This window comes from Sorex fumeus, unplaced genomic scaffold (assembly GCF_029834395.1).
Source record: "Sorex fumeus unplaced genomic scaffold, SorFum_2.1 ptg000010l, whole genome shotgun sequence".
NCBI classification, from domain to species: domain Eukaryota; kingdom Metazoa; phylum Chordata; class Mammalia; order Eulipotyphla; family Soricidae; genus Sorex; species Sorex fumeus.
This window is the reverse complement of record NW_026606067.1, coordinates 26565985-26592687: the sequence shown is the minus strand read 5'-3', so window position 1 is coordinate 26592687 and position 26703 is coordinate 26565985. Positions and strand designations below refer to the sequence as shown.

General features: G+C 39.2%; 1 protein-coding gene across 1 annotated transcript in view; it reads left to right on the top strand.

Moving 5' to 3' along the window:
* The first annotated feature begins 298 nt into the window (after window positions 1-298).
* The window catches only part of SI (sucrase-isomaltase), a 118093-nt gene continuing 91688 nt past the window's right edge, over window positions 299-26703 (top strand). The window contains 6 exon segments of the mRNA XM_056110559.1: window positions 299-416; window positions 4768-4859; window positions 9502-9619; window positions 10353-10462; window positions 23846-23997; window positions 24347-24518. Coding sequence (XP_055966534.1) covers window positions 299-416; window positions 4768-4859; window positions 9502-9619; window positions 10353-10462; window positions 23846-23997; window positions 24347-24518 — 762 coding nt within the window.

Below are 26703 nucleotides of genomic sequence, written 5' to 3'. Positions count from 1 at the left end.
ATAATAGTTTTATTTCTTCAAGAGTAAACTTGTCTAGGAGTATACTATTCTTAATTTCCTTGAACCAGTTTTATAATATGTACTCCTTTTAATTAAAAATTACATTTTTCCTTAAAGTTGATGTTTACATTTTTGTCTGTGTATATTCTTGTGGATTATGAACTGAAAGCTTTATCTGCTGCTCCATTTGCTTTGTGAAAAAAAATATAAGAAATAGATAAAGTAACACAATCACTGATTGCGAATTATAGTAGTTATATATTTTATATTTTAAGAATGTATTTTCTTTCCTTTTTAGATGGCAAAAAAGAAACTTACCGGATTAGAAATAACTCTGTGTGTCCTCTTTGCTATAGTCACTATTATAGCTATTGCTTTAGTTGCTGTATTAGCAACTAATACACCTGCTGTCGAAGGTAATTAATGTTAAAAAATAACTAAATATTATAGTAAAGTTAAGATAGTTTTACACACTAAAATACTTGACTTTGGAAAGTAATCTATGAAGTGAAACAAAAAGAAAGATCTCAGGTAAGTTCTATAATTTCTCCAAAATATTCTATTCCAGTTATTTCCATGAAGCACCATTGTACTCTATTGGCTTTGTGGTTACGAAAAAGTCCTCACACAGTGTTGCTTAAACAATAGCAAAACTTCAAGAAGGCAAATGGTCCAAAATGTTGCAGGTCACTTGGTATTATGAAAAGCAAGGAATTAGAAATGAGAAAGGAGTGTCCTCCTTTCTGTTCAACCTCCATTGAGCACCCAGAGAAATGACTGCCCTGTGTCAGTAACTGGCCATTCTGCTGCATGCAAGTATGGAACAGATGGTCACATCCTGCTAGCCCCCATTAAGCTTAGCCTCAAATTCATTTGCTCTATGCAGTGAGGGGCATGTCTCTACCACCAGAGTTCTTGGGGAACCATGGGATCAGGCTGGAGTGAGGAAACGCTCCCTAGAAAAAGGAATGCATAGGCATTCCAGGTCCATAGCTTTCCTCACAGGAAAGAATTTCAGGAAGAGACAAAATAATGAAGCAAATTAACTTACACAGGAAGAAATGTATGTAGATGTAAAGTGAGAGGAAGAGAGAATTACAAGGTCATGTGGACATGATTTCTCCTAAGAGGAAAAGCAGAGACTGTCTTTTGGAAGGTTATATAGAAATTCTCAAAATTCTCTTACTCTAGAGTTTTCTGCATGCGTAAAAGTTAACTTGGGTGTTGCCACAGGAAAAACAATCTGGGACTCTTGAGAATCCTCTCATTTTTTCTCAAGAACTTAAGATTTTTATGAGCTTTTCTTTTTTTTACGTTTTATTTATTTATTATTTTTAAAGTCGTCCACGACAACATATTACATTTAATATTCCAACAACAATCCCAACACCATTACACCATCCCAACACCATTATTTTGATTTTTTTCATTATCACTGAAACCTGCTCCCAAAGTGTGTACTAAATAATAAGTTGTGTACTAGATAAGTTATTTTGTATTGTTTGTTACGAATAATCCATTGAAAATTATCCAAAATTTCCTAAGGAAACTATGTCAAGAGTGTTGTATCTCACCCTGGAGTCATTAAGTCTTTATATAAAAAATTACTAACATGTTGTTACAGGTTGCTCTGTTTGTGTGTGTTTATGTGTATGTTTATCAAAATAGGCTGCCTTCTACATTGTACCTCATCAAATGTGGTGTGCTATTCTTGGTACACCAGTCAGGCAGATTTTGAGATGTTGCACAGAAGCAGCTGCAAATGCAGTTTTGTGCTCCAGGAATTCTAAAGTTTTAAATAGGGTGATACAGACAGGTTTAAATTTTTAACTGGATGATGGCTTTGGGGGTGTACAGGCATCTCCGTGTGGTGTTGCTCTCTTTCTCTTCTTAGATTTATTTGTGAGTCTCTGGATTGTGGTCATTAATGAGCTTCTTTTTTTTTTTCATTTTGGATCACACCCGGTGATGCACAGGGGTTACTCCTGGCTCTTCACTCAGGAATTACTCCTGGTGGTGCTCGGGCGACCATATGGGATGCTGGGAATAGAACCCAGGTCGGCCGCATGCAAGGCAAATACCCTACCCACTGTGCTTTCACTCCAGCCCCAATGAGCTTCTTATATGACACCAGAAGCAGTTTGTAGACGTAACAGCCAGGCTCTGGGAAGTACAGGGAGATGGGTAGATGGGTAGCCCATTTCCAGCTCCATGAGACGGTGGAGATTTTGATCCCAAAACCACATATCTGCATTTTACAGCAGATTCATTCTCTTGCGTGAGACTCCTCCTGAGCCTGTGAAGATCAGCTATGAGTATGACAGCGGTTAGGTTCTGAAGGTTTTTGGCTCCCAGGGCTCTGTTGGTGCAGGAAGAGGGACTCACCCTGCCCTCTTCAAGGTGCCCTGGGTGAGATAGCCTGGCATGTGTTAGTGTTGCACTCTTTCTCTTCTAGCTTCTTTTCTAAGGGACCAATCCTTTGGGTGGCATTTCTATTTCTGCATCTCGATGATGGATCAATTTTTCTATCTCTGAAAAGTTCATTATTTGCATCGCAAAGGAAGTATGTTGTCTTCTAGGCTTTAGGCTACTTCTGAACTAGGCATTTTCTCTTTTGTTTCATTCTTTCCCCCCAAAAGTTCAGGTCCCATCTCATTTCTCTGCCTGCGTCTGTAGAGTAGTAAATTTATGTTAACACTTTTTTTGTTTTAAGCTCATTAAAAAAAGAAACAACTCTCAGAAATTTAGAGGGATTGAAAAGGTAGAGGAAGTGTGAAACAAACTTGAGTTTTTAATAAAATGCTTCTCTAAGTATCTATGACAATTTAGAGTTGATGTGCTCTGTTTCATCTAATTCATTTCTTCATTCTTACTGCTTTTTTGATCAAATTAAAATTAGTAAAGTTATTACAAATTATTAAGGTTAATCATAATGGAGCAATAGCACAGCAGGTAGGGCGTTCGCCTTACAAGCGGCCAACATGGCCGACCCGAGTTCAATTCCTCCGCCCCTCTCGGAGAGCCCGGCAAGCTACCGAGAGTATTCGATATGCCAAACACAGTAACAACAAAGTCTCCAATGGAGACATTGCTGGGCCCGCTCGAGCAATCATAATGATATGACTTGGATCCCTGGGTGCCTTATTTGAAGCAGAGAGGCATCAGTCTCAAGAAGGGGGGGGGGGGCAGGAAGGTGAGGGCAGATAGGGAGGCAGGGCAGACGGGGAGGATGTGCTCAAAAGAGAACAAGAGGTTCTCCAGAATGGACAGGAACCTAGTACACTTTTCACATTAGATAGGAAAGCATAAAAGTGCACAACTTAAGATGGGAGTTGCAGCCAAATATACGCTTCAGAACCATTTGGGCTTAAAAGCAACACATGGGCACAGGCAGCACATGGTCTTCGGTAGCATTTGCACACACTTTCTTTGTTCAAATTGGCTTAAATCAGGGTTTTCCCAAGCTGCCCCATATAGGGTTTTCTACCTAGGTAAGAGTCCTTTGCTAGGGCTGTTGTCAAGAGTTGTGGGCAATTGTTGCTCTTTTTTTGATAATCCTTTCCTGGGCTTTGGTTCTGCTAGAGCTTCTCTCAGAGGGGAATCTAGGCATCTCTGGGTCTGTGCTGACACCAGGTAAAGGTCTGACCAGGCCTTAGTTCCTGTGTCCAGAGGAAGGTAGTTCTCAGCCTTGGGACTATTTGCTTTTACTTCTCAGGAATTCATTGCCGTGGAGGGCCAGGTGAGGTTGCGGATGAGTTGAGGCCGAGGAGGTTGTACAGGGGTAGGGGACAGGATGGTGATTGGGGGAACAGTGTCCCTGTCTACCTACCTGCCTGATTCAATAATTTTTTACTAATATTTTTGCTTACATTTTTCTTGAGTACTTGAATGCTTTGTACCATAGAAGTAAATGGATTTTATCTTACTCCCATCCGACTTCTACAAGATTCTTCTTTCCAAAGAGTATTTTCCTTTGCTATTCTGTTCAATAATACTTATATTTTAAATCATTTTTGCCTAGTAGATTGTTAGCATTCAGGTTATTGATATACAGCATTATGATACCCAAATACTACCAGTGTCCATGACCTTCTACCAGTGTCTTTATATCACCTCTGGTCTTGGCTTCCCCCAACCTTCAACCCAACTTTGGCAATTGGTCTTGTATAGTAATGCTGAGTTTGCTGTTGTTCAGTGTTGTGGTCTCTATTGTCTCTTCTGTGTCTCTATGTTCTCTTTTGTTCACCTTACCCAATCTTCTTCCCTTCTTTTCCATGTACTTTTTCTATTTTTCTATGCATATTTCTCCACGTTTCGCCTTTTTTAATCCATAGGTTACAAATTGAAAATTATTTTGGATGTAAATTTCTCCCTTATCTCATGATGATACGTGAATTTATTTTGCTCTTTTAAAGAGCAGTCAACAGGTTTCTGTGTAATCAATAGTATAATTTAGATATTTTCTTTTAAAATCTTTCTTTTAAAAACTAGGATTGGGAGGGCTACTGGTATCATTGGTGGTGGAGAATGGGCACTGGTGGAGGAATGGGTACTCGATCATTGTATAACTGAAACCCAAGCATGAAAGTTTGTAAGTCTACTATTGTACCTCATGGTGTTTCACTAAAATAAAAAAAAAGCTAGGATTAAGTTGTGCATTACTAGATGAAATATTTCCATTTCTCATTTTGATCATGTTTTGTTTTAATATACGTAGCAAGTGAACAATTTTTAAAAATAATATCTTATTTTCACTTTTTATTTCAGAGGTACCTGCTGTTTTAGGAAAATGTCCAACTGAGCAAAATGATAGATATAATGAAAGAATAAATTGTGTTCCAGATCAATTTCCAACACAGGTCTGTAACATAAGTCATTAATATTTTATTATTAGAGCTACTGTGAAATTATAAAAATAATTAAGATTATCAATGTTGAATCACTTGCATATGTTAAAAGAGCATTCATCAAGTAAACTATATTTCTATTTTTACTGTACTTCATATGAATAAGAGATAATAGATTATTAAATTCACATTGCTTTACCTCTGTTCAATTCAAACTTAAAAATTTATTAAATTTTATGTTCAGTAAAGGTAAAGGTAAAGGTAAAGGCCCTCCCGTTGATCGTCGATTTGCTCGAGCGGGCCTAGTAACGTCTCCATTGGAGACTTTGTTGTTACTGTGTCTGGCATATCGAATACTCTCGGTAGCTTGCCGGGCTCTCCGAGAGGGGCGGAGGAATCGAACTCGGGTCGGCCATGTTGGCCGCTTGTAAGGCGAACGCCCTACCTGCTGTGCTATCGCTCCAGCCCTGTTCAATGTTCAATAAGTTCAATAAGTTCAATAAGTTCAATGTTCAATAAGTTGTTTATATTCATTTTACTAATTGTCAGAAAATTCTACACCTACAAATCTACTGTAAAATCAAACTTATATTTGACTATATAGACATTTGAAAGATAGCATCTATATTTCATTAGAATATTTTACTTTATTTTTTTGAGTCACAATGAGATACACAGTTACAAAATTGTTCATAATTGGTTTGTAGTCATATAATATTTCAACACTGTTCCTTCACCAGTACACATTTCCCACCACCAATGTTCCCAGTTTTCTTGCCACTGCACTCCTGCCCCTGGCATCTATGCAGGCATTTTCCTTCTCTGTCTCTGACGTTCTCTCTGTCTCTATCTCCCTCTCTTTCTTGCCTTTGGGGCATTCTAGTTTATAATACAGATGCTGAAAGGTTATCATGTATATCCCTTTACCTACTCTCAACACTCAGCTCTTGTCCAGAGTTATCGTTTTCAACTATTATTGTCATATTTGTCCCTTTACTCATTAGTGTTGTATATTAACTTTCTTGAGGAAAATAAAAAAGTAACATATTTTTTTTGAAAACTGGGTATTAATATTCAGAGAAAATTAAATAGAGAAAACTAAGAATAACTTTAAGAATTTATGTAACTCTCAAGGTGACTGTTCTTTGGTCTTAAACTGTATGGACACATAGATCAATGATTATGCACCCACATTTATACTTTGCAATTTCCTTATGTATATGTAACATATCTTTTATTAATATTGTTCAAAGACAAGATGTAAAAAATACTGAATTAAGTCTAGTAGGAAAATTAAAATCTTGTAATTATCAAATCCAAATGCCTAAAACCTATGATTTTAGATTTTGTTGCCTGCTATTAGTATTAAATGTTATATTGCTAGAGCATGCTTACAAAATAAACATCAACCATCCTGTTCGTCGATTGCCTCGAGCAGGCCCCAGTAACGTCTCCTTCGTCCTAGCCCTGAGATTTTTAAAAAGTGCCATATTCAAGGCTCTTTCAGGCTTAGGAGAATGAGACTCATCATTGTTACTGGTATTTGGCATATTGGGTATGCCACGGGGAGTTTGCCAGACTCTGCCGTGTAGGCAGGTTATATTTGGTAGCCTGCTAGTTTGTCCAAAGCTGGAATGAGACAATAAGATGTCACAATACAGCCATGCGCTTCCGGGAGCTGGGTTTTATAATCTCTGAGTCTTGGCCATTGATGGGATTACATGGCGCCAGGGGGCCAGTTGGTGGGTGTGACCGCTGCCTACTGAAAGATGGAGGATCTGGGTGGAGGATGCTCAGCCCCGATCCGAGCAGGCTTGGAGATCTCAGACCCGGGACCCGCATGCCTTTGTTCCTCTGCGGTACCTTCATGCGTGTGGAGAGTGGTCTCAGCATGGTGGTGGCTGGTTCTGGAGGTCTTTGGCTGCCCGAGCTCTGGTTGGGGCGGGGAGAGAAACTCAACCCGCCCCCCTCCAAGTTTATATATTTAAGTTAATATATTTTTATTTAAGAAAAAATATTAATTTACAATATTAATGTAAGAAATATCTATACTATACCCATATTAGTTATCTTGTGATTCTATAATAAAATACCACGAGCTAAGTAATTTTTACAAAAGCAATTTTTTTCACAGTTCATCTTCACATGAATTCTGAAGATGCTATATGTTTGAGAGTAGATTCTTTGCAGATGTAATTAGATAAATGATATAATTTTGTATTAGAATGTAAAATCCAGTGTCAGAATTTCATAAAAGATGAAAACTCATGAAAAAAAGATGTATAGATAAAGCAAAGAATAAAAATAATAGTCTTCAGAGAAGGCTTATGTAACATGATACTTTGTAGCTACAATTTTAAATATATTAAAATATATTAAAATTTTAAAGATTAATAAAGATCACATGATATATTTTAGATATTCTCTCATTGTAAAAATAATACTTTTCTATTTTTATATATGATCTTTCTACCTCTATATATTATACATATGCCTTATTTTGCTTTTTGATTTTGTAACAACCTCTAACAAAATCTTTGACCTTAAAGGTCAAAGAGATAGTACAGCAAGTATGGTGCTTGCCTTGCACATGGCTGATCTGAGTTCTATTCCTTGCACCCATCTGGTTCCTCGAGCCACACGTGGAATGATCACTGAGTATAGGTTCAGGAATAAGCATCTGTTTTCTCTAGTGATGCAAATATATCTCATGCGATTGTAATGAAATGGAATGAGAACTTGTAGAAAATGAAACTGTTATGAAATATGGTAATATTATTATAGGTGGTCACTGCAGGTTATATTAATTAAATTTATAATATTTAATTAAAAAAAGAAATGCCAGTTGTATACCCCTCAAATATAAATGGAAAATTTGATTCAGTTCTTTTATTTTAAGTATTTCTAGGAGAATTAAAAAAATATCTACGCAAAAATATTCCTCAAACATTTTAAATTTTAATAGCTAGTGACCCTCCTAAAATATATTCAATTTATTACAATTTTCAATATACATGTACATGTTTTGTATGTGTGTATGGTAGCATTTTTATTTACTGTTAAAAGAGAAAGAAGCTGATATATATAATTTTCTCTCTATATAGTGTTATATATCATCAGCTACAGAACATCATAGAGATTTTAAATCGTTTAAGATAGTCTAGTTAAAATATGGGTTTAAAAAGATGAGTACATTTTCATATGAAGTAAATTTTAGTTGTAGCTAAGTTCATACATGGTATCCCCATGTCAGTAAATGTTTCATATAAAATATTTTTTTACCTTCACAAAATATTTCCATAGACAGCAGAAAATTAAGAATTCACTTTGTTTTGTTTATTAGGTTTTTTGTTTATTAAATGTGTAACAGCAGAAAAATGTTGCAACACCTGACACATAACTAGTTAAAATAAGTTAAATAATTGCATATCATATCAATCTACTGATTAGCTAGGAATAGATACCTTAAATAATAGATACCTTACATAATATTAGTATCCATAGAATAGTAACTTTTAAAGCATATGAGCCAACAGTAGTATGTGTTGATATGTGCATTCAAAAATTAAGCTGACAGTATCAAACTCTGATAGAGTAGAATTATTTTAATTTGTCATATGAAATATACTTTAAGATATTTCTTGCAGTTAATTGGAATGAAAAGAGGCTAGAGTTATAGTATGGTAGGTAGGTACAGTCATAGTACTTATTACTTCCTCTTGAAGTTGCCTAATGAATACTCTATTATTCTTTCTCAGCGGTTTTAACACAGAATTGCTTCTTATGGTTTGATCAGTATAACCGCTATCTATATTTTATGTTTATATGACACTAGGAAAGTAAGATGTTTTATTTATCTCTACTAATTCTCATAGTAAAGGAGGGACTGGAGTTATAGTAAAGATAGCCTTGCACACAGCCAACCTGGGTTAGATTCAGGTTACTCCATATGGTTCCCAGAGTACTACCAGGAGTGATCCCCACACACAGAATCAGGAGTAAGCCCTGAGCACAACTGGGTGGGACCCAAAACCAAATAAAAATTAAATTAAATTAAAGGAATAAGGGCCATTTAAATATATTTAGGTAGTCAGAAAGGAAAATAAAAATAATTTAATGATCTCAGTCATTATGTATAGAATATAAAGAAACCAAGAAAATTGATAGACATTGTCTAAGCAAGACAAATTCTTAAGACTCTTAAGTCAGAACTGAGGTTACCAAGGCAGATGGGGAAGTAGGTATTTGGGTTTTATGGACAGTGGTGCAGAAATATATACACTTTGTTTTTCTCCCTTGAAAACTTACATTTATAGTTTTATAAAAAATACTACATAGGGGTTCTTTAAAAAATAACAGAGAATTTGCTCTAGAACTTATTGGAATAAATGGATGTTTAAACAAAGATACTGATGTCCTAGAACCATAGTACAGGGGGTAAGGTTCTGACTTTGCAGAAGTTAGTCTGTTTCTGATTCATATTACCAATGTGGTCACCTAAACATTTCCTGCAGAGATTCCTGAGAATAGAAGCAGTAGTAAGCCTCTAGAAGAGAGCCAGGATAAAGCCTGTAACACAGCCTGGTGTTACTAGAACTCCCCTTTCCCCAAACACAGACTAACAGAAACATATCATTTCTTCAAACTTTTTTAGGCAATTTGTGCACAGCGAGGCTGTTGCTGGAAGCCCGTGAATGATTCCATTATTCCCTGGTGCTTCTTCGCAGAAAATCATGGCTATGATGTTGAAAAAATCTCAAAACCAAATATAGGTAAGAATTGATCCGTTCTGTAAGATCTAGAGTGGGTAAAATGCTCACCTTAGGTGGAACTGATACTGCCCCGTTTTGTACTTTTGTTCTGTTTGTTTTGCTTTGTTTTTGGTCTTTGTGGAACATCCTGTTGGGTTCAGGGATCACTCACGGTGGGCTCAGGGGACCATATCTCACTGGCTTTGATTCTCCCTGGTACCTAGAGTCTGAGTCCGACAGGAGTGACCCCTGAGCGCTTAACAACACTGAGTGGGACCACTAAACCAATAAATATCTAAATTTAGTGTTCCTGTCATGGTGATCTATCAAATTTTAAGTAGACTAGAAAACTTGAAATTTTTTTCTTGGAAAAACTAAATACAATCAAACTATAAGTACATACATTAGAATGTTCAAATTAGGGGCCGAAGACAGAGAACCATAACTAGGGCTCTTGTCACTCAATCGGGGTCCATCCTTGGCACCCTGTATGATCCTCAGAGACCACCAGGGGTCATTTTCTGATGGTCAGAGCCAGAATAATGTTCTGAATGAAGCCAGGTGTGGCTTCAAAGAAACAAACAAAAGAATACTCTAATTGGTTACATTGATTTTTTTCAGAATATCTTGAAAATAAAAATTAACTTATTTGTAGTGAAGCCAATTCAGTTATAAAATGTAAAAGACAATAATAACTATTGATAATTATGATTAAAGTAATCAGTTACTACAGATTTTTTTTTATCTCTTTAAGATGTTGAAGCTCATTTAAAAAGAAGATCTGCACCTACAATATTTGGTGATGATATTAACAGTCTTCTCCTCACAACCCAAAGTCAGACACCAAATCGTTTTCGGTTCAAGGTTTGTCTTTCTCTTTTCTTTCTTTCTTTCTTTCTTTCTTTCTTTCTTTCTTTCTTTCTTTCTTTTTGCTTTTTTGGGTCACACCAACTGAAACACAGGGGTTCCTTCTGGCTTTGTACTCAGGATTTAATCCTGGCAGTGCTGGAAGACCATATGTGATGCTGAGAATCGAACCTGGATTGGCCACATGCAAGGCAAATGCCCTAGCCACCGTGCTATCGTTCCATCCCCTATCTTTTCTTTTATCAGAATTTTTATTAAAAAACAATACTTGTTATGAGTACATCCATTACCTGCAGAGACATTTTCCCTCTAAATAAAAAATATTTCATGATTAAAGGCCTAATTAGACAGGTGACTTTTGAGTTTGCTAAATGTAACATAAGGAATTATACCTCTGGTAGATACTTTGAAAATGTAATAATAGAGTACATGTAAGCAATTTAATGAAAAGCCCTGAGAGAATATTCAAAGATATTTACTAATTCTATCTTTTTTATTACTATTTTTTTTACATTTGTAGACTTAGAAATTTTAGTGCTTGTATTTCAGTTATAAAATGATCGAGTACCCATCCCTTATCCAGTGCCCATTCTCCACCCCCAATGATCCCAGTATCCCTCCCACCCACATATCCCCCCTCATTCCACCCCACCTCTGAGGCAGGGCATTCCCTTTTGTTCTCTTTCTTATTTTGGGTTCTGTGGTTTGCAAAAAGAGGCATTGAGTGGCAATCATGTTAGGTCTATAGTCTACTTTCAGCATGCATCTCCCATCCTGGGAGGATCCTCCAACAACCTTTAATTGGTGCTCCCTTCTCTATCTGAACTGTCTTTTCCCCTAGCATGTGCAGCTGGCCTCCAAGCCATGGAGTGAACCTCCTGGTACACTTATCTTGGCTATTCTTGGGTGTTAGTCTCCTATTTTGTTACTTTATATTCCTCAGATGAATGCAATCTTTCTATTTCTGTCCCTCTCTTTCTGTCTCATTTCACTTAGCATGATACTTTGCAAGTAGTACCACTTGTATGTAAATTTCAAGACTTCATATTTTCTAACAGCTGCATAGTACTCCATTGTGTAGATGTACCAATGTTTCTTTAACCAGTCATCTGTTCTCGGGAACTCAGGTTTTTTCCAGATTTTGCCTATTGTGAATAGTGCACCAATGAACAAAGAAGTGCAGAGGTCATTTTGACTGTACTATTTTGCCTCTTCGGGATATATTCCCAGAAGTGGTATTGTTGAGTCAAATGGGAACTCAATTTCTAATTTTTGAGAATCGTCCATCCTGTTTTCCAAAAGGGCTGAACTAGTCGGCATTCCCACCAGCAGTGAAGAAGGGTCCCCTTCTTGCCACATCTGGGCCAACACTGGTTGCTTTTGTTCTCTTGGATGAGGGCCAGTCTCTATGGTGTGACATGACATCTCATTGTTGTTTTGATCTGCATCTTCCTGATGATGAATGATGTAGAGCATTTTCTCATGTGCCTTTTTTGCCATTCGGATTTCTTCTTTGAGAATATTTCTGTTCATTTTGTTGCCCCGTTATTTGATGGGGTTGGATCTTGTCTTCTTGTGGAGTTCAACCAGTACTTTGTATATCATAGATATCAACCCCTTGTAGGATGGGTATTGGGTGAATATCCTTTCTCATTCTGTAGACAGTCTTTGTATTATGGTCGCTGTCTCTTTTGAGGTGCAGAGGCTTTTTAGTTTAAGATAATCCCATTTGTCTATCTCTGTTTTCGCTTGCTTGGCCAGTGGCATGACATCTTTGAAGATACCGTTAGCTTCAATTCGGTGGAGGGTTTTGCCAGCCTTGTCTTCAATGTACCTTATGGATTCTGGTCTGATGTTGAGGTCTTTAATCCATTTTGATTTTACTTTTGTACATGGTGTTTGGTAGAGATCTGAGTCCATTTTTTAAACCATGTAGCTGTTAAGTTTTGCCAGCACAATTTGTTAGAGGCTTTCCTTGATCTACTTTATTTTTTTTTCTCCCTTATCAAAGATTTGATGATCATATGTTTGGGGGTAGATGTCAGTATATTCAACCCTGTTCCATTGGTCTGCAGCTCTGCCTTTGTTCCTGTACCATGCTGTTTTAATTATCACTGCTTTGTGGTAGAGTTTGATTTTAGGGAAGTTGATTCCTTCCATTTTATTTTTACCAAGAATTGCTTTAACTATTTCTGTGTGTTTGTTGTTCCATATGAATAGCAGGAGTGTTTGCTCCATTTCTTTGAAGAATTTCATGGGTATCATTATAGTGATAGATTGAATTTGTACAATGGTTTGGGAAGTATTGTCATTTTGACAATGTTAATTCTCCTGATCCATGAGCAGGGGATGTCTTTCCATTTTCTCTTGTCCTCTTTTATTTCCTGAAGTAGCATTTTGTAGTTTTTTTACAGGTCTTTTACTTCCTTAGTTAAGTTGATACCTAAGTATTTGATTTTCTGGGGCACAGTTGTGAACGGGATTGTTTTCTTCAGGTCACTTTCTCCTCTTTCACTATTTGAAAATTAGAAAAACCATGGACTTTTGGGTATTCATTCTATAGCCTGCAACTTTATGATACAAGTCTATTGTTTTTAGGAGTTTCTTGGTAGAGGTTTTTGGGTTATCTAAGTATAGTGTCATCTCTGCGAATAGTGAGAGCGTAATTTCTTTTTTTCTACCTGAATGCCCTAAATATCTTTTTCTTGCCTAACCGCTATAGCAAGTACTTGCAGTAGTATATTGAACAGAAGTGGAGAGATTGGGCATCTTTGACTCATCCCTGGTGTCAGAGGGAAGGCTCTCAGTTTTTCCCCATTGAGGATGGTGCTTGCTATAGGCTTGTGGTAAATGGCTTTAACTATATTTAGGAAAGTCCCCTCCATACCCATTTTGGAGAGGGGTTTTCATCATAAACGGGTGCTGGATCTTGCCCAATGCTTTCTCTGCATCTATTGATATGATCATATTGTTTTTATCTTTTCTTTTGTTGATATGATGGATTATGTTGATTGATTTCCGAATATCAAACCATCCTGGCATCCCCGGATGAATCCCACATGGTCATGTTGTATGATCTTTTTGATGAGTTGTTGAATTCTATTTTCTAGTATTTTGTTGAGAATCTTCACATCCGTGTTCATCAGGGATACAAACTTGTATTTTTCTTTTCTTTTTTTTTTCCCCCTTTATTGTATTTTATTTTTTTTAAAGTTGTAGATTTACAATTTTTTGTGCTTTGGTTTCAATTATACAATGATCAGATACCCATCCCTCCACCAGTGCCCATTTTCCACCACCATGGATAATATCCCTCCCACCCCCATCCCCCCATCCCCCCTGTCTCTGTGGCAGGGCAATCCCCTGTGTTCTCTCTCTCCTTTTGGGTGTTGTGGTCTGCAAAAGAGGCATTGAGTGGCAAACATGTTCAGTCCATAGTCTACTTTCGACATGCATCTCCCCTCCTGGGAGGATCCTCCAAACATCCTTTATTTGGTGCTCCCTTCTCTATCTGAACTGCCCTTTCCTCTAGGATACCCGGCTGGCCTCTAAGTTATGGAGTAATCCTCCTGGTGCTGATCTCAGCTATTCTTGGGTATTAATCTCATACTTTGTTACTTTATATCCCCCAGATGAATGCAATCTTTCTATGTCTATCCCTCTCTTTCTGACTCATTTCGCTTAGCATGATACTTTCCATATTGTACCACTTGTATGTAAATTTTATGACTTCATCTTTTCTAACAGCTACATAGTACTCCATTGTGTAGATGTACCAAAGTTTCTTTAACCAGTCATCTGTTCTTGGGCACTCGGGTTTCTTCCAGTTTCTGGCTATTGTAAAGAGTGCTGCAATGAACAAACAAGTGCAGATGTCACTTCGATTATACATTTTTGCCTCTCTGGGATATATTCCCAGGAGTGGTATTGCTGGGTCAAATGGGAGCTCAATTTCTAATTTTTTGAGAATCGTCCATACTGTTTTCCAGAAGGGCTGAACCAGTGGACATTCCCACCAACAGTGAAGGAGTGTCCCTTTCTCGCCACATCCACGCCAGCATCGGTTGCTTTTGTTCTTTTGAATGTGGGCTAGTCTCTGAGGTGTGAGATGGTATCTCATTGTGGTTTTGATCTGCATCTCCCTGATGATTAATGATGTAGAGCATTTTCTCAGGTGCTTTTTTGCCATTCGGATTTCTTCTTTGAGAAAGTTTCTGTTCATTTCATTGCCCCATTTTTGGATGGGGTTGGATGTTTTCTTCTTGTGGAGTTTAACCAGTATTTTGTATATCCTGGATATCAACCCCTTGTCAGATGTGTATTCGGTGAATATCCTTTCCCATTCTGTAGACTGTCTTTGTATTTTGGTCACTGTTTCTTTGGAGGTGCAGAAGCTTCTTAGTTTAAGATAGTCCCATTTATCTATCTCTGTTTTCACTTGCTCGGCCAGTGGCGTGGCATCTTTGAAGATACCATTAGCTTCAATGTCATGGAGGGTTTTGCCAACTTTATCTTCAATGTACCTTATGGTTTCTGGTCTGATGTTGAGGTCTTTAATCCATTTTGATCTTACTTTTGTACATGGTGTTAGGCAGAGTTCTGAGCCTATTTTTTTGCATGTAGCCATCCAGTGATGCCAACACAATTTATTAAAGAGGCTTTCCTTACTCCACTTCACATTACTTGCACCTTTATCAAAGATTAGATGAGCATATGATTGAGGAGAGATGTCAGTGTATTCAACCCTGTTCCATTGGTCTGCAGTTCTGCCTTTGTTCCAGTACCATGCTGTTTTAATTATTACTGCTTTGTAGTACAGTTTGAAGTTCGGGAGGTTGATTCCTCCCATTTTCTTTTTCCCAAGAATTGCTTTAGCTATTCGTGGGGGCTTATTGTTCCATATAAATTTCAGGAGTGTTTGCTCCATTTCTTTGAAGAATGTCATGGGTATCCTTATAGGGATTGCATTGAATTTATACAATGCTTTTGGTAGTATTGCCATTTTGACAATGTTAAGTCTCCCGACCCATGAGCAGGGGATATCTTTCCATTTCCTCATGTCCTCTTTTATTTCCTGAAGTAGCATTTTGTAGTTTTCTTTGTACAGGTCCTTTACTTCCTTAGTTAAGCTGATTCCTAGGTACTTGATTTTCTGGGGCACAATTGTGAACGGGATTGTTTTTTTCATGTTGCTTTCTTCTCTCTCACTGTTTGCGTATAGGAAAGCCATGGACTTTTGGGTATTGATTTTATAACCTGCAACTTTACTATACGAGTCTATTGTTTCTAGGAGTTTTTTGGTGGAAGTTATTGGGTTCTCTAAGTAGAGTATCATATCATCTGCGAATAGTGAGAGCTTGATTTCTTCCTTTCCTACCTGAATGCCCTTAATATCTTTTTCCTGCCTAATCGCTATTGCAAGTACTTCCAGTACTATATTGAACAGCAGTGGAGAGAGTGGGCATCCCTGTCTCGTCCCTGATCTTAGAGGGAAGGCTCTCAGTTTTTCCCCATTGAGGATGATGCTTGCTGTAGGCTTGTGGTAGATGGCTTTAATTATGTTGAGGAAGGTCCCCTCTATACCCATTTTGGCTAGGGTTTTCATCATAAAGGGGTGCTGGATCTTATCAAATGCTTTCTCTGCATCTATTGATATGATCATATGCTTTTTATCTTTTCTTTTGTTGATATGGTGTATTATGTTGATTGATTTCCGAATGTTAAACCATCCTTGCATCCCTGGGATGAATCCTACTTGGTCATGGTGTATGATCTTTTTGATGAGTAGTTGGATTCTATTTGCTAGTAGTTTGTTGAGGATCTTTGCATCTGTGTTCATCAGGGATATCGGCCTGTAATTCTCTTTGTTTGTGGTATCTCTGTCTGCTTTTGGTATCAGTGTGATATTTGCTTCGTAGAAACTGTTCGGAAGTGTTTTTGATATTTCAATTTCGTGGAAAAGCTTAAAGAGCATTGGGAGTAAGTCCTCTTTAAAGATTTGGAAGAATTCACTAGTGAATTCATCCGGGCCAGGACTTTTGTGCTTGGGGAGACTTTTTATTACCATTTCAATTTCCTTGATGGTGATAGGTCTGTTCAGGTATTCCAGGTCTTCTTGGTTCAGCCTTGGTAGTCTGTAGGAGTCTAGGAATTTATCCATTTCCTCGAGGTTTTGATGTTCCGTGGCATAAAGCTTCTCAAAGTACTCCCTGAGGATCCTCTGAATTTCTGTGGTTTTTGTTGTAATGACCCCCTTTTCATTTCTGATTCGGTTTATTAGGGTTTTCTCTCTCCCTTTCTTTGTGAGTTTTGCTAGAGGCTTATCGATCTTGTTAATTTTCTCGAAGAACCAGCTCTTGGTTTCATTGATCTTTCGGATTGTTTTTTGGGTTTCCATCTCGTTAATCTCTGCTCTGAGTTTTATTATTTCCTTTCTCCTGTTCGGGTTGTGCTCCTTTTTTTGGTCCTTCTCCAAGCTCTTACGCTGTGAGGTTAGGTTACTTATGTGTGCTCGCTCCTCCTTCCTGAGGAATGCTTGTAGAGCTATAAACTTTCCTCTTAACACAGCCTTTGCTGTGTCCCATAAGTTTTGGTAACTCGTGTTCTCATTTTCATTCGTTTCTAGGAATCTTTTGATTTCCTCTTTGATTTCCTGTCTAATCCACTCGTTGTTCAATAGTGCACTGTTTAATTTCCAGGTGTTTGATTTAGTTTTCTGTTTTTGTGTGTGATTTACTTCTAATTTCAGCGCATTATGGTCTGAGAAGATTGTTGATACAATCTCTACCTTCTTCATTTTATGGAGGCATGTTTTGTGACTCAGCATGTGGTCTATCTTGGAGAATGTTCCATGGACGCTTGAGAAGAATGTGTATTCAGCTTTTTGAGGATGAAGTGTCCTGTATATATCTACTAAGTCCCTTTCTTCCATTGTTTCCCTCAAATGAAGTATGTCCTTGCTAAGCTTGAGTCTGGTTGATCTATCAAGAGGTGACAAAGCAGTGTTGAAGTCTCCCACTAGTATTGTGTTGCTATTGATGTCTTTTTCCAAATCTATGAGTAGTTGTTTTAAGTACTTTGCTGGTCTCTCATTAGGTGCATATACATTTATTATTGTAAGTTCTTCCTGTTGTACAGATCCTCTGATGAATAAGAAATGGCCTTCACTGTCTCTTATGACCTTCCTCACTCTGAAATCGATGTGGTCTGATATAAGGATGGCTACCCCAGCTTTTTTATGGGAGCTGTTTGCCTGTAGGATTGTTTTCCAGCCTTTGACTCTGAGTCTGTGTTTGCTTTGACTATTGAGATGCGTTTCTTGCAGGCAGCAGAATGTTGGGTTCAATTTTCTAATCCATCCTGCCACTCTATGTCTTTTAATTGGTGCGTTTAGCCCATTGACATTGAGAGAGATTATTGTTATGGGATTTTGTCCCATTGTTCTGTTAAAGTTTGGTGTATTTGAGGGGCCTTTCTTGCCTTAAAGTAGCCCATTTAGTTGTTCTTGTAACCATGGTTTTGAGTCTATGAAGTTCCTGAGCTGTTGTTTGTCTGTGAAACTGTGTGTTGTTCCTTCTATTATGAATGAGAGTCTTGCTGGGAAAAGTATTTTGGGGGAGGCATTTATTTCATTGAGTTTTTTCACTATGTCCCACCACTGTTTTCGGGCCATGAGGGTTTCATCAGAAAAATCAGCTGTGAATTTTAAGGATGCTCCTTTGTAAGAGATTTCTTTCTTCGATCTTGCTGCTTTCAGAATTTTGTCTCTGTCTAAGGTTTTGGTCATTTTGATCATAATGTGTCTTGGGGTATTTTTATTCGGATTTCTTCTAGCTGGTACCCTTCGGGCCTCCTGAATGTGGTCACAAGTTTTCTTCAGCTCTGGAAATGTTGTAGCAATGATGATTTTGACAGTTTCTTCTTCATCGAGGTTTTCTTCCTGTCCCTCTGGGACTCCAATAATTCTTATGTTACCCCTCTTGGCTTCATCACGATCTTCTCTTGCCATCTGTTCCCGAATTGTGAGTCTCTTTTCCATTTTCTGCTCTTTTCTGGAGAGTCTCTGAACTTCATCTTCGAGCTCACTGATTCTGTTCTCAGCAGCTGTTACTCTGCTGCTGAGGCCTTCCACTGAGCTTTTCAATTCGCCTACGAGATTTTTCAGGTCTGACATTTCCGATTGCATTTTCCTCATTTCTGCCTTCAGATCCTCTTGTCTTCTACTGGCATTGCTTTCCATTGTTTCTTTTAATTCCCTAAGCATCCTAAGTAGCTCCCTTCTGAATTCCTTGTCAGAGAGGTTGTCTAACACTACAGTACTGTTGGTGTCATCTGGGCTAGACTCTTCAATATGAATGTTTGGTGGGCTTTTGCGTTGCTTTACCATTGTGAGAGGTGTGGTTTAGTCCTTCACGTTCAGTGTTACTATTCTGCTTTGATATGCAGTGTGAGTTAAGATAGGCTTATGAGTTATTGGCAACTGTGTTTCTAGTGGCTGAGCTAAAATAGAGAAGTTTCCATGTAAAAAGTTAGCTTATGGTTCCTATGGCATATGTAGTGAGAAAATATTTCGCGGCCGCGTTAGCGGCCGCGGCTCCAGAAAGAGTCCCTGGCACTGGGCGAGGAGTTGGGAATGTCTCCTGTTTGGAATTGGAGCCGTTCAGCTTTGTTGCCCAGAGCTGGGCCTCTGTGCCCGTCCCACGCAGATCAGGGGTTGAAAACCGGCTGTCTAGGGGCTGTTTCTAGCTGCGCGTGCCCAGAGAGGAACCCAGGCCCTTGGGGGCGGGCTGTACCTGTTGGAATTGGAGCCTTTCAGCTTTGTTGCCCAGAGCTGGGCCTCTGTGCCCGTCCCACGCGGATCAGGGGTTGAAAACCGGCTGTCTAGGGGCTGTTTCTAGCTGTGCGTGCCCAGAGAGGAACCCAGGCCCTTGGGGGCGGGCTGTACCTGTTGGAATTGGAGCCGTTCAGCTTTGTTGCCCAGAGCTGGGCCTCTGTGCCCGTCCCACGCGGATCAGGGGTTGAAAACCGGCTGTCTAGGGGCTGTTTCTAGCTGCGCGTGCCCAGAGAGGAACCCAGGCCCTTGGGGGCGGGCTGTACCTGTTGGAATTGGAGCCGTTCAGCTTTGTTGCCCAGAGCTGGGCATCTGTGCCCGTCCCACGCGGATCAGGGGTTGAAAACCGGCTGTCTAGGGGCTGTTTCTAGCTGCGCGTGCCCAGAGAGGAACCCAGGCCCTTGGGGGCGGGCTGTACCTGTTGGAATTGGAGCCGTTCAGCTTTGTTGCCCAGAGCTGGGCCTCTGTGCCCGTCCCACGCGGATCAGGGGTTGAAAACCGGCTGTCTAGGGGCGGTTTCTAGCTGCGCGTGCCCAGAGAGGAACCCAGGCCCTTGGGGGCGGGCTGTACCTGTTGGAATTGGAGCCGTTCAGCTTTGTTGCCCAGAGCTGGGCCTCTGTGCCCGTCCCACGCGGATCAGGGGTTGAAAACCGGCTGTCTAGGGGCTGTTTCTAGCTGTGCGTGCCCAGAGAGGAACCCAGGCCCTTGGGGGCGGGCTGTACCTGTTGGAATTGGAGCCGTTCAGCTTTGTTGCCCAGAGCTGGGCCTCTGTGCCCGTCCCACGCGGATCAGGGGTTGAAAACCGGCTGTCTAGGGGCTGTTTCTAGCTGTGCGTGCCCAGAGAGGAACCCAGGCCCTTGGGGGCGGGCTGTACCTGTTGGAATTGGAGCCGTTCAGCTTTGTTGCCCAGAGCTGGGCCTCTGTGCCCGTCCCACGCGGATCAGGGGTTGAAAACCGGCTGTCTAGGGGCTGTTTCTAGCTGTGCGTGCCCAGAGAGGAACCCAGGCCCTTGGGGGCGGGCTGTACCTGTTGGAATTGGAGCCGTTCAGCTTTGTTGCCCAGAGCTGGGCCTCTGTGCCCGTCCCACGCGGATCAGGGGTTGAAATCCGGCTGTCTAGGGGCGGTTTCTAGCTGCGCGTGCCCAGAGAGGAACCCAGGCCCTTGGGGGCGGGCTGTACCTGTTGGAATTGGAGCCGTTCAGCTTTGTTGCCCAGAGCTGGGCCTCTGTGCCCGTCCCACGCGGATCAGGGGTTGAAAACCGGCTGTCTAGGGGCTGTTTCGTATTTTTCTTTTCTTGTGGTGTCATTGTTTCCTTTTGGTATTAGAGAGATATGGGCTTCACAGAAACTGTTTGGGATAGTTTCTATTTATTCCATTTCCTGTAAAATTTTGAAAAGAACTGGCAGTAGGTCCTATTTAAATGTCTGGAAAAATTTGCTAGTGAATCACTCTGGACCTGGACTTTTGTTTTTGGAAGACTTTTGATTATGATTTCAATTTCCCTTATATTAATAGGACAATTTAGATACTCTAGATCTTCTTGATTCAGCCTTGGGAGATTATTGAAATCCAGGAATTTATCCATTTCTTCTAGATTCTCTTGTTTCGTGGCATACAGACTTTCAAAGTAGTCTCTGAAGATCTTTTGAATTTCTTTGGTTTCTGTTGTTATATCCTCCTTCTCATTTCTGATTCGGTTTATTAGGGTTCTCTCTCTCTCTCTTTCTTTGTGAGTCTTGCTAGTGGTTTATCTATCTTGTTCATTTTCTTGAAGAACCAGCTCTTGGTTTCATTGATCTTTCGGATTTTTTTTTTATTTCCTTGTCATTGATTTCTGCTCTAAGTTTTATGATCTCTTTCCTTCTGCCTGGTTTGGGTTGGTCCTTTTCTATGATCTTGAGCTGTGAGGTCAAGTTGTTTATGTGGGCCCTTTCTTCCTTCCTGACAAATTCTTTCAGAGATATAAATTTTCCTCTTATCATGGCTTTAGCTGCAATCATAGGATCTGGTAGCTCATGTCTTCATTCTCATTTGTTTTCCAGGTATCTTTTGATTTCTTCCTGACTTCCTTCCTGACTCAGTTGTCCGATATGTTTCTCCATGTCTGTGTGTGATTCACTTCTATCTTCATTGCACTGTGGTCTGAAAATATTGTTGGTACTATTTCTATCTTTCTGATTTTATTGAGGTATGTTTTGTGGCCAAGCACATGGTCTATTTGGGAAAATGTTCCGTGTGCACTGGAGAAGAATGTGTATTCTTTCTTTTTGTGGTGTTAAACCCTTTATAAGTCTATAAGCACTCTCTCTTCTATTTGTTCCTTCAAAGCCAATGTTTTCCTGATGAGTTTTGTTCTTGTTGATCTATTCAGAGTTGGTAAGGCGATGTTGAAGTCTCCAGCTACTATTGTTTTGCTAGCAATATCCTCCTTAAAATCTGTTTAGCTGGTGCTTTATATATTTAGCTGTTCCCTCATTAGGTTCGTATACATTTAAGAGTGTGATTTCTTCCTGTTGTACGTATCTCTTGATAAGTAGAAAATGGCCCACCCTGTACCTTCTAACCTTTTTCAACCTGAAATTGATGTTGTCAGATACTACTATGGTCACCCAAGGTTTTTTGAGCGAGATTTAGTTTGCAGCATTGTTTTCCATCCTCTAACTTTGAGTCTGTGTTTGCCCTGACTGTTGAGATGAGTTTCTTGTAGGCAGCAGAATGTTGGGTTCTGTCTCTGAATCCATTTTGCCACTCTATGTCTCTTCATTGGTGAATTTAGACCATTGACATTGAGAAAGATTATTGTTATCGGGTTTTGTGTCATCTTTCTGTAAGTGTTTGTTGTACTTGCAGTGGTTTGTCTTGCCTTTCAGCAGCCCTTTTAGCCCTTCTTTTAGGTTTGGTTTTGAGTCTATGATGTTCCTGAGCTGTTGTTTATCCACAAAATAGTATAGAGTTCCTTCGAGTTTGAGTGAGAATTTAGCCGGATAAAGTATTCTTGGTGAAGTGTTCATTTTTCACTATATTCCACCATTGCCTTCGGGCTTGGTGGGTTTCCTCTTATAGGTCTGCTGTGATTCTAAGGGGTGCTCCTTTGTATGTGATTTCCTTCTTTGACCTAGCTGCTTGCAGTATTGTTTCCCTCTCCGTGGTATCCATCATTCTAACGATGATATGTCTAGGAGTTTTGTTGTTAAGGTCTCTTTTAGCTGGTACCCTTTGGGCTCCTTGAATCTGGATGCCTGCATTGTCCAGCTCTGGAACTTTTCAGCAATGATTTGTTTAACCCTAGCTTTTTCATTGGGATTGTTTCCCTCACCTTTTCGTACTCCAATGGTTCTATCTTTTTTCTTCTTGTAATCATCTCTAAGTCTCTGATCCACCCTATAGCTGTTTTGAGGTCTCTTGCCATTGTTTGTTGTTGCTTGTTGGCTTCGTGCTGCTGATCTTCCAGCTCACTGATTCTGTCTTCAGCTGTGGCCATTCTACCACTGATGGCACAGACTGAGTTTTTTATTCTATCTATTGAAACTTTTATTAGTGACATTTCTGTGCCTAGCTTTCCAATTTCTGCTCTCATTTCTTCCCATATTTTCTCAATTGTTTCTTTCATGTCCTCCTTTAATTTTCTGGATATCTGTCTCACTGTTTCATTGAGTTCATCGAACATCATCATTACTTCATATCTGAATTCTTTCTCAGAGAGGTCCCATAGGTGAGTAGTACCTACTGAGGCTTCTGGACCCTTTTCATCACCCTCCCCTCTTCATGGGGATTTGCGTTGTCTTCATGTTGGTGTGGAGGTATGGAGAGTCAGATGTTACACGAGATTGCTGCGTATGAGTAAATTAGCTATGGCTGTGTGAACATCCGCTGGTCCAAAATTAAGCCACACCCACTCCCGCAGAAACCATGCCCACTTCTGAAAAGGCCATGCCCCCTACGGGTACCTGGTGTGTGGGGGTAGTACAACCTGGGGGAGGAAGAAGACTCGGCACAGTGTTGGGGATGAACAGGAAGAGGCTCAGGATTGGTGAGCATCCCAGAGTCCTAGAGAACCCCTGGGGCATGTACTCAGAGAAAGCCAAGTCCTGGGTTCAAATACTGACTGACCTGGGGGAGGAAGAAGACCGGGCACTGATATTTAATAATTTTAATGGTTTAATTTAAAGTTTGATATAAGATTACTGTTACACTATCTACATCCTCATAGGATTTCCAATGGGGTTAACTGAAAGACAATAAGGATAGTAATATCTAGATCCATCAGTAAATATTTACTAAAATTGCAATGATTTCACAAAATATTTATACATGGTACTTTCATAAATCAGTATATTCTATTTAATTTTTCAATATATACAATTTATGGGGTAGAATCTCTGAATAAGATTAAAATCAAGCTTATGACTATATTAATAGCAAATCTATGGAATTACTAAGTTTATAGCTTACTATTTTTAATTTGTACTTAATTTGTACTTATTGCAACATAGATTAAACACAAATAATACTTTTGAACCAACTGATGCTTATTTGTTCAAAATTTACAGATTACTGATCCAAATAATAAAAGATTTGAAGTTCCTCATCAGTTTGTAAAAGACTTTTCAGGACCCCCGGCTTCTAATACATTGTATGATGTGAAAATTACTGAAAATCCATTTAACATACAAGTTTCTAGAAAAAGCAATAAAAAAGTTTTGTAAGTAACCCTTTTATTTTACATTTACTTACATATAAGTGACTAGTCGTTTAATCTTGTTGCTACTACTCATGACATTTCCAGAAAGAATGTCTCCTTCCATAAAGTGGTGAGTGTACTTGTTTCTGAAGATTATAATGATAAATAAATTTTATATACTGTGGATAAAATGTGTATAAATATGGAATATATGTGCTAGTTATACTATTCTTCGGTATAGTATAGTTCCTGATTTCCAATAAATGAATTGATATACTCAGAATGAAGTAGTGAGAGATGCTAGCAGAGACCTGTTTTCTGAAAAACATTTGATCCATATAGGCAAACTGCTTCTTTCTTTCATGCACAGGTTTGACACTAGCGTTGGCCCCCTTGTGTACTCTGACCAGTACCTACAGATATCAACCAGACTCCCCAGTGAATACATGTATGGACTTGGAGAACATGTTCATAAGAGGTTTCGTCATGATCTATACTGGAAAACATGGCCTATTTTCACCCGTGATCAACTACCTGGTGACGTAAGGAACCACTTTTATTGTTGTTGGTTTTTCTTGTTTGTTTTGTTGTTGGTTTTGCCTTGGGGGCCACACCTGACATCTGTGTTCAGGGCTTCTTCTTGACTCTGGGCTGGAGATATTCAGAGTACTGGGATTGAAACCTAAAGGGCTACATGGAAGGCAAGCTTCCTAGCACCTGCACCATCAGTTCTGCTTTCAACTACCTTTGGTTATAACAAAACTGGAGCATATTTTATTGTCAATCAAACTATTTTTTGATATCAGCAATACTTAATCCAGAAGTTGTTTACTTTGGGGCTAGGGATTGATAACAATGTCCTAAATTACCTATACCTATAATTGTTTTGACTGCTTAAATAGATGTTTCCAATTTCAGCTTATTTTTTTATTTAATTTTTAGTGTTTTACCTTTTTATTTTGTGTTTTAGGGGACCACACAGTGGTACTTTGAGCTTATTCCTGACTCTCTGTTCAGGAATCAGTTCATGATAGGGCTTTAGGGACCACACATAGTGCCAGGGATTAAACTAGTGTTGGGCATGTGCAGGGCAAGATCCTTACCTGCTGTGTTGCCTATCTGACCCCCAATTTACTACTACCCCCAATTTCATCTACTCTTCAAAAATCCTTGTCATTACCAAGTAATGACTAATCATTTTATCAAAATAATTCAAATACCTGTCTTACATGACTTTGTATGATTAGTACATACATCAATTGTACATCCCACTGTATATCTAACTCCCATCTTCCTCTTTCCTATGTAGGTATTCTTTGAAAATGCAAATAGAAGTTTGTTTGATTTGTAGACATTTTACATGAACATCTTTATTGTTTATATAAGCCACTGACTGCTGATTTTATGTTTCACCTTATAATACTGTCTCCTAAACTCCCAGTGTAGAATTAGGGTTTATGTTTAACACCTAGGTGAAATATTACTGTCAATCATCACAGTGTATCAGTTATTGTTTCATTTTTGTTAGTAGTTTTTGGTGCACACCTGGCTGCTCTCAGTGTTTACATATGGCTTTGTGCTCATGCCAGGTTTGGGGTCATAATGGTTGCTGGGGATCAAATCCCACTCAGCACCCTACCTGTTTTACTGTCACTGTTTCCACAGTGTACACTGGACAGTACGTAAAATATATTTTTTATATACTTCTGGAGGGGTGGAGTGATAGCACAGAGGGTAGGACGTTTGCCTTGCATGTGGCCAACAGGTTCAATTCCTCCACCCCTCTCAGAGAGCCCGGCAAGCTATCAAGAGTATCCCATCCCCATAGCAGAGCCTGGCAAGCTCCCCGGGGCATATTCAATATGCAAAAAAAAACCAGTAACAAAAGTCTCACAATGGAGACGTTACTGGTGCTTGCTCAGGCAAATCGATGAAGAAAGGGAGGACAGTGCTACAGTGCTATAGTTCTGGAATGTGAGATCATTCATCAAAAAGACCATACCCTTAAAATATTGATTGATAATTGCTTTTACTCAGTAGTTTCTAATTTTAAGTGTCCACATAATGAGTATACATTCCTCCAATTAATAACTTAATTGCATTGAATATTGTCATTTGGTGTATAATTATTAATATTCTACCAATTTTTATTTACAGTATCAGTATTTTAATAAATACTAGGCTGAGAACTATTTTTATACACATTTTTCCTTTTCAACCTCCATATTCAATCAACCAACGAAGCTCTTTTCTCTCATCTTATAATGTCTTTTCCATTTTGTATCTAACCACTACCAGCTCTCACCAACACACTGTAAAACTGATATGTGGCATATATCATCTTTGAATTTTCTGTAGGACACTGACCAAGCATGAGCAATAATGGATTAAAATTACTATTGTGAATAATTGAACTTGCTACAGTTCACTTTGAACAATACAAATTCAGAATAATTTATTCATAGCAATGCATAAAATAAACTGTCAATGTTCTCCCGTTGTTCATAAAGTTTCTTGAGTGGGCCCAGTAACGTCCCCATTTTGAGACTTGTTACTGTGTTTGGCATATTGAATACGTCATGGGTAGCTTGCCAGGCTTTGCCGTGTGGGCAAGATACTCTCAGTAGCTTGCCGGGCTCTCTGAGAAGGGCGGAGGAATTCAGCCCGGCTTGGCTGGGCTGGCTGCGTGGCTGCGCGCAAGGCAAATGCTCTACGGCTGTGCCATAG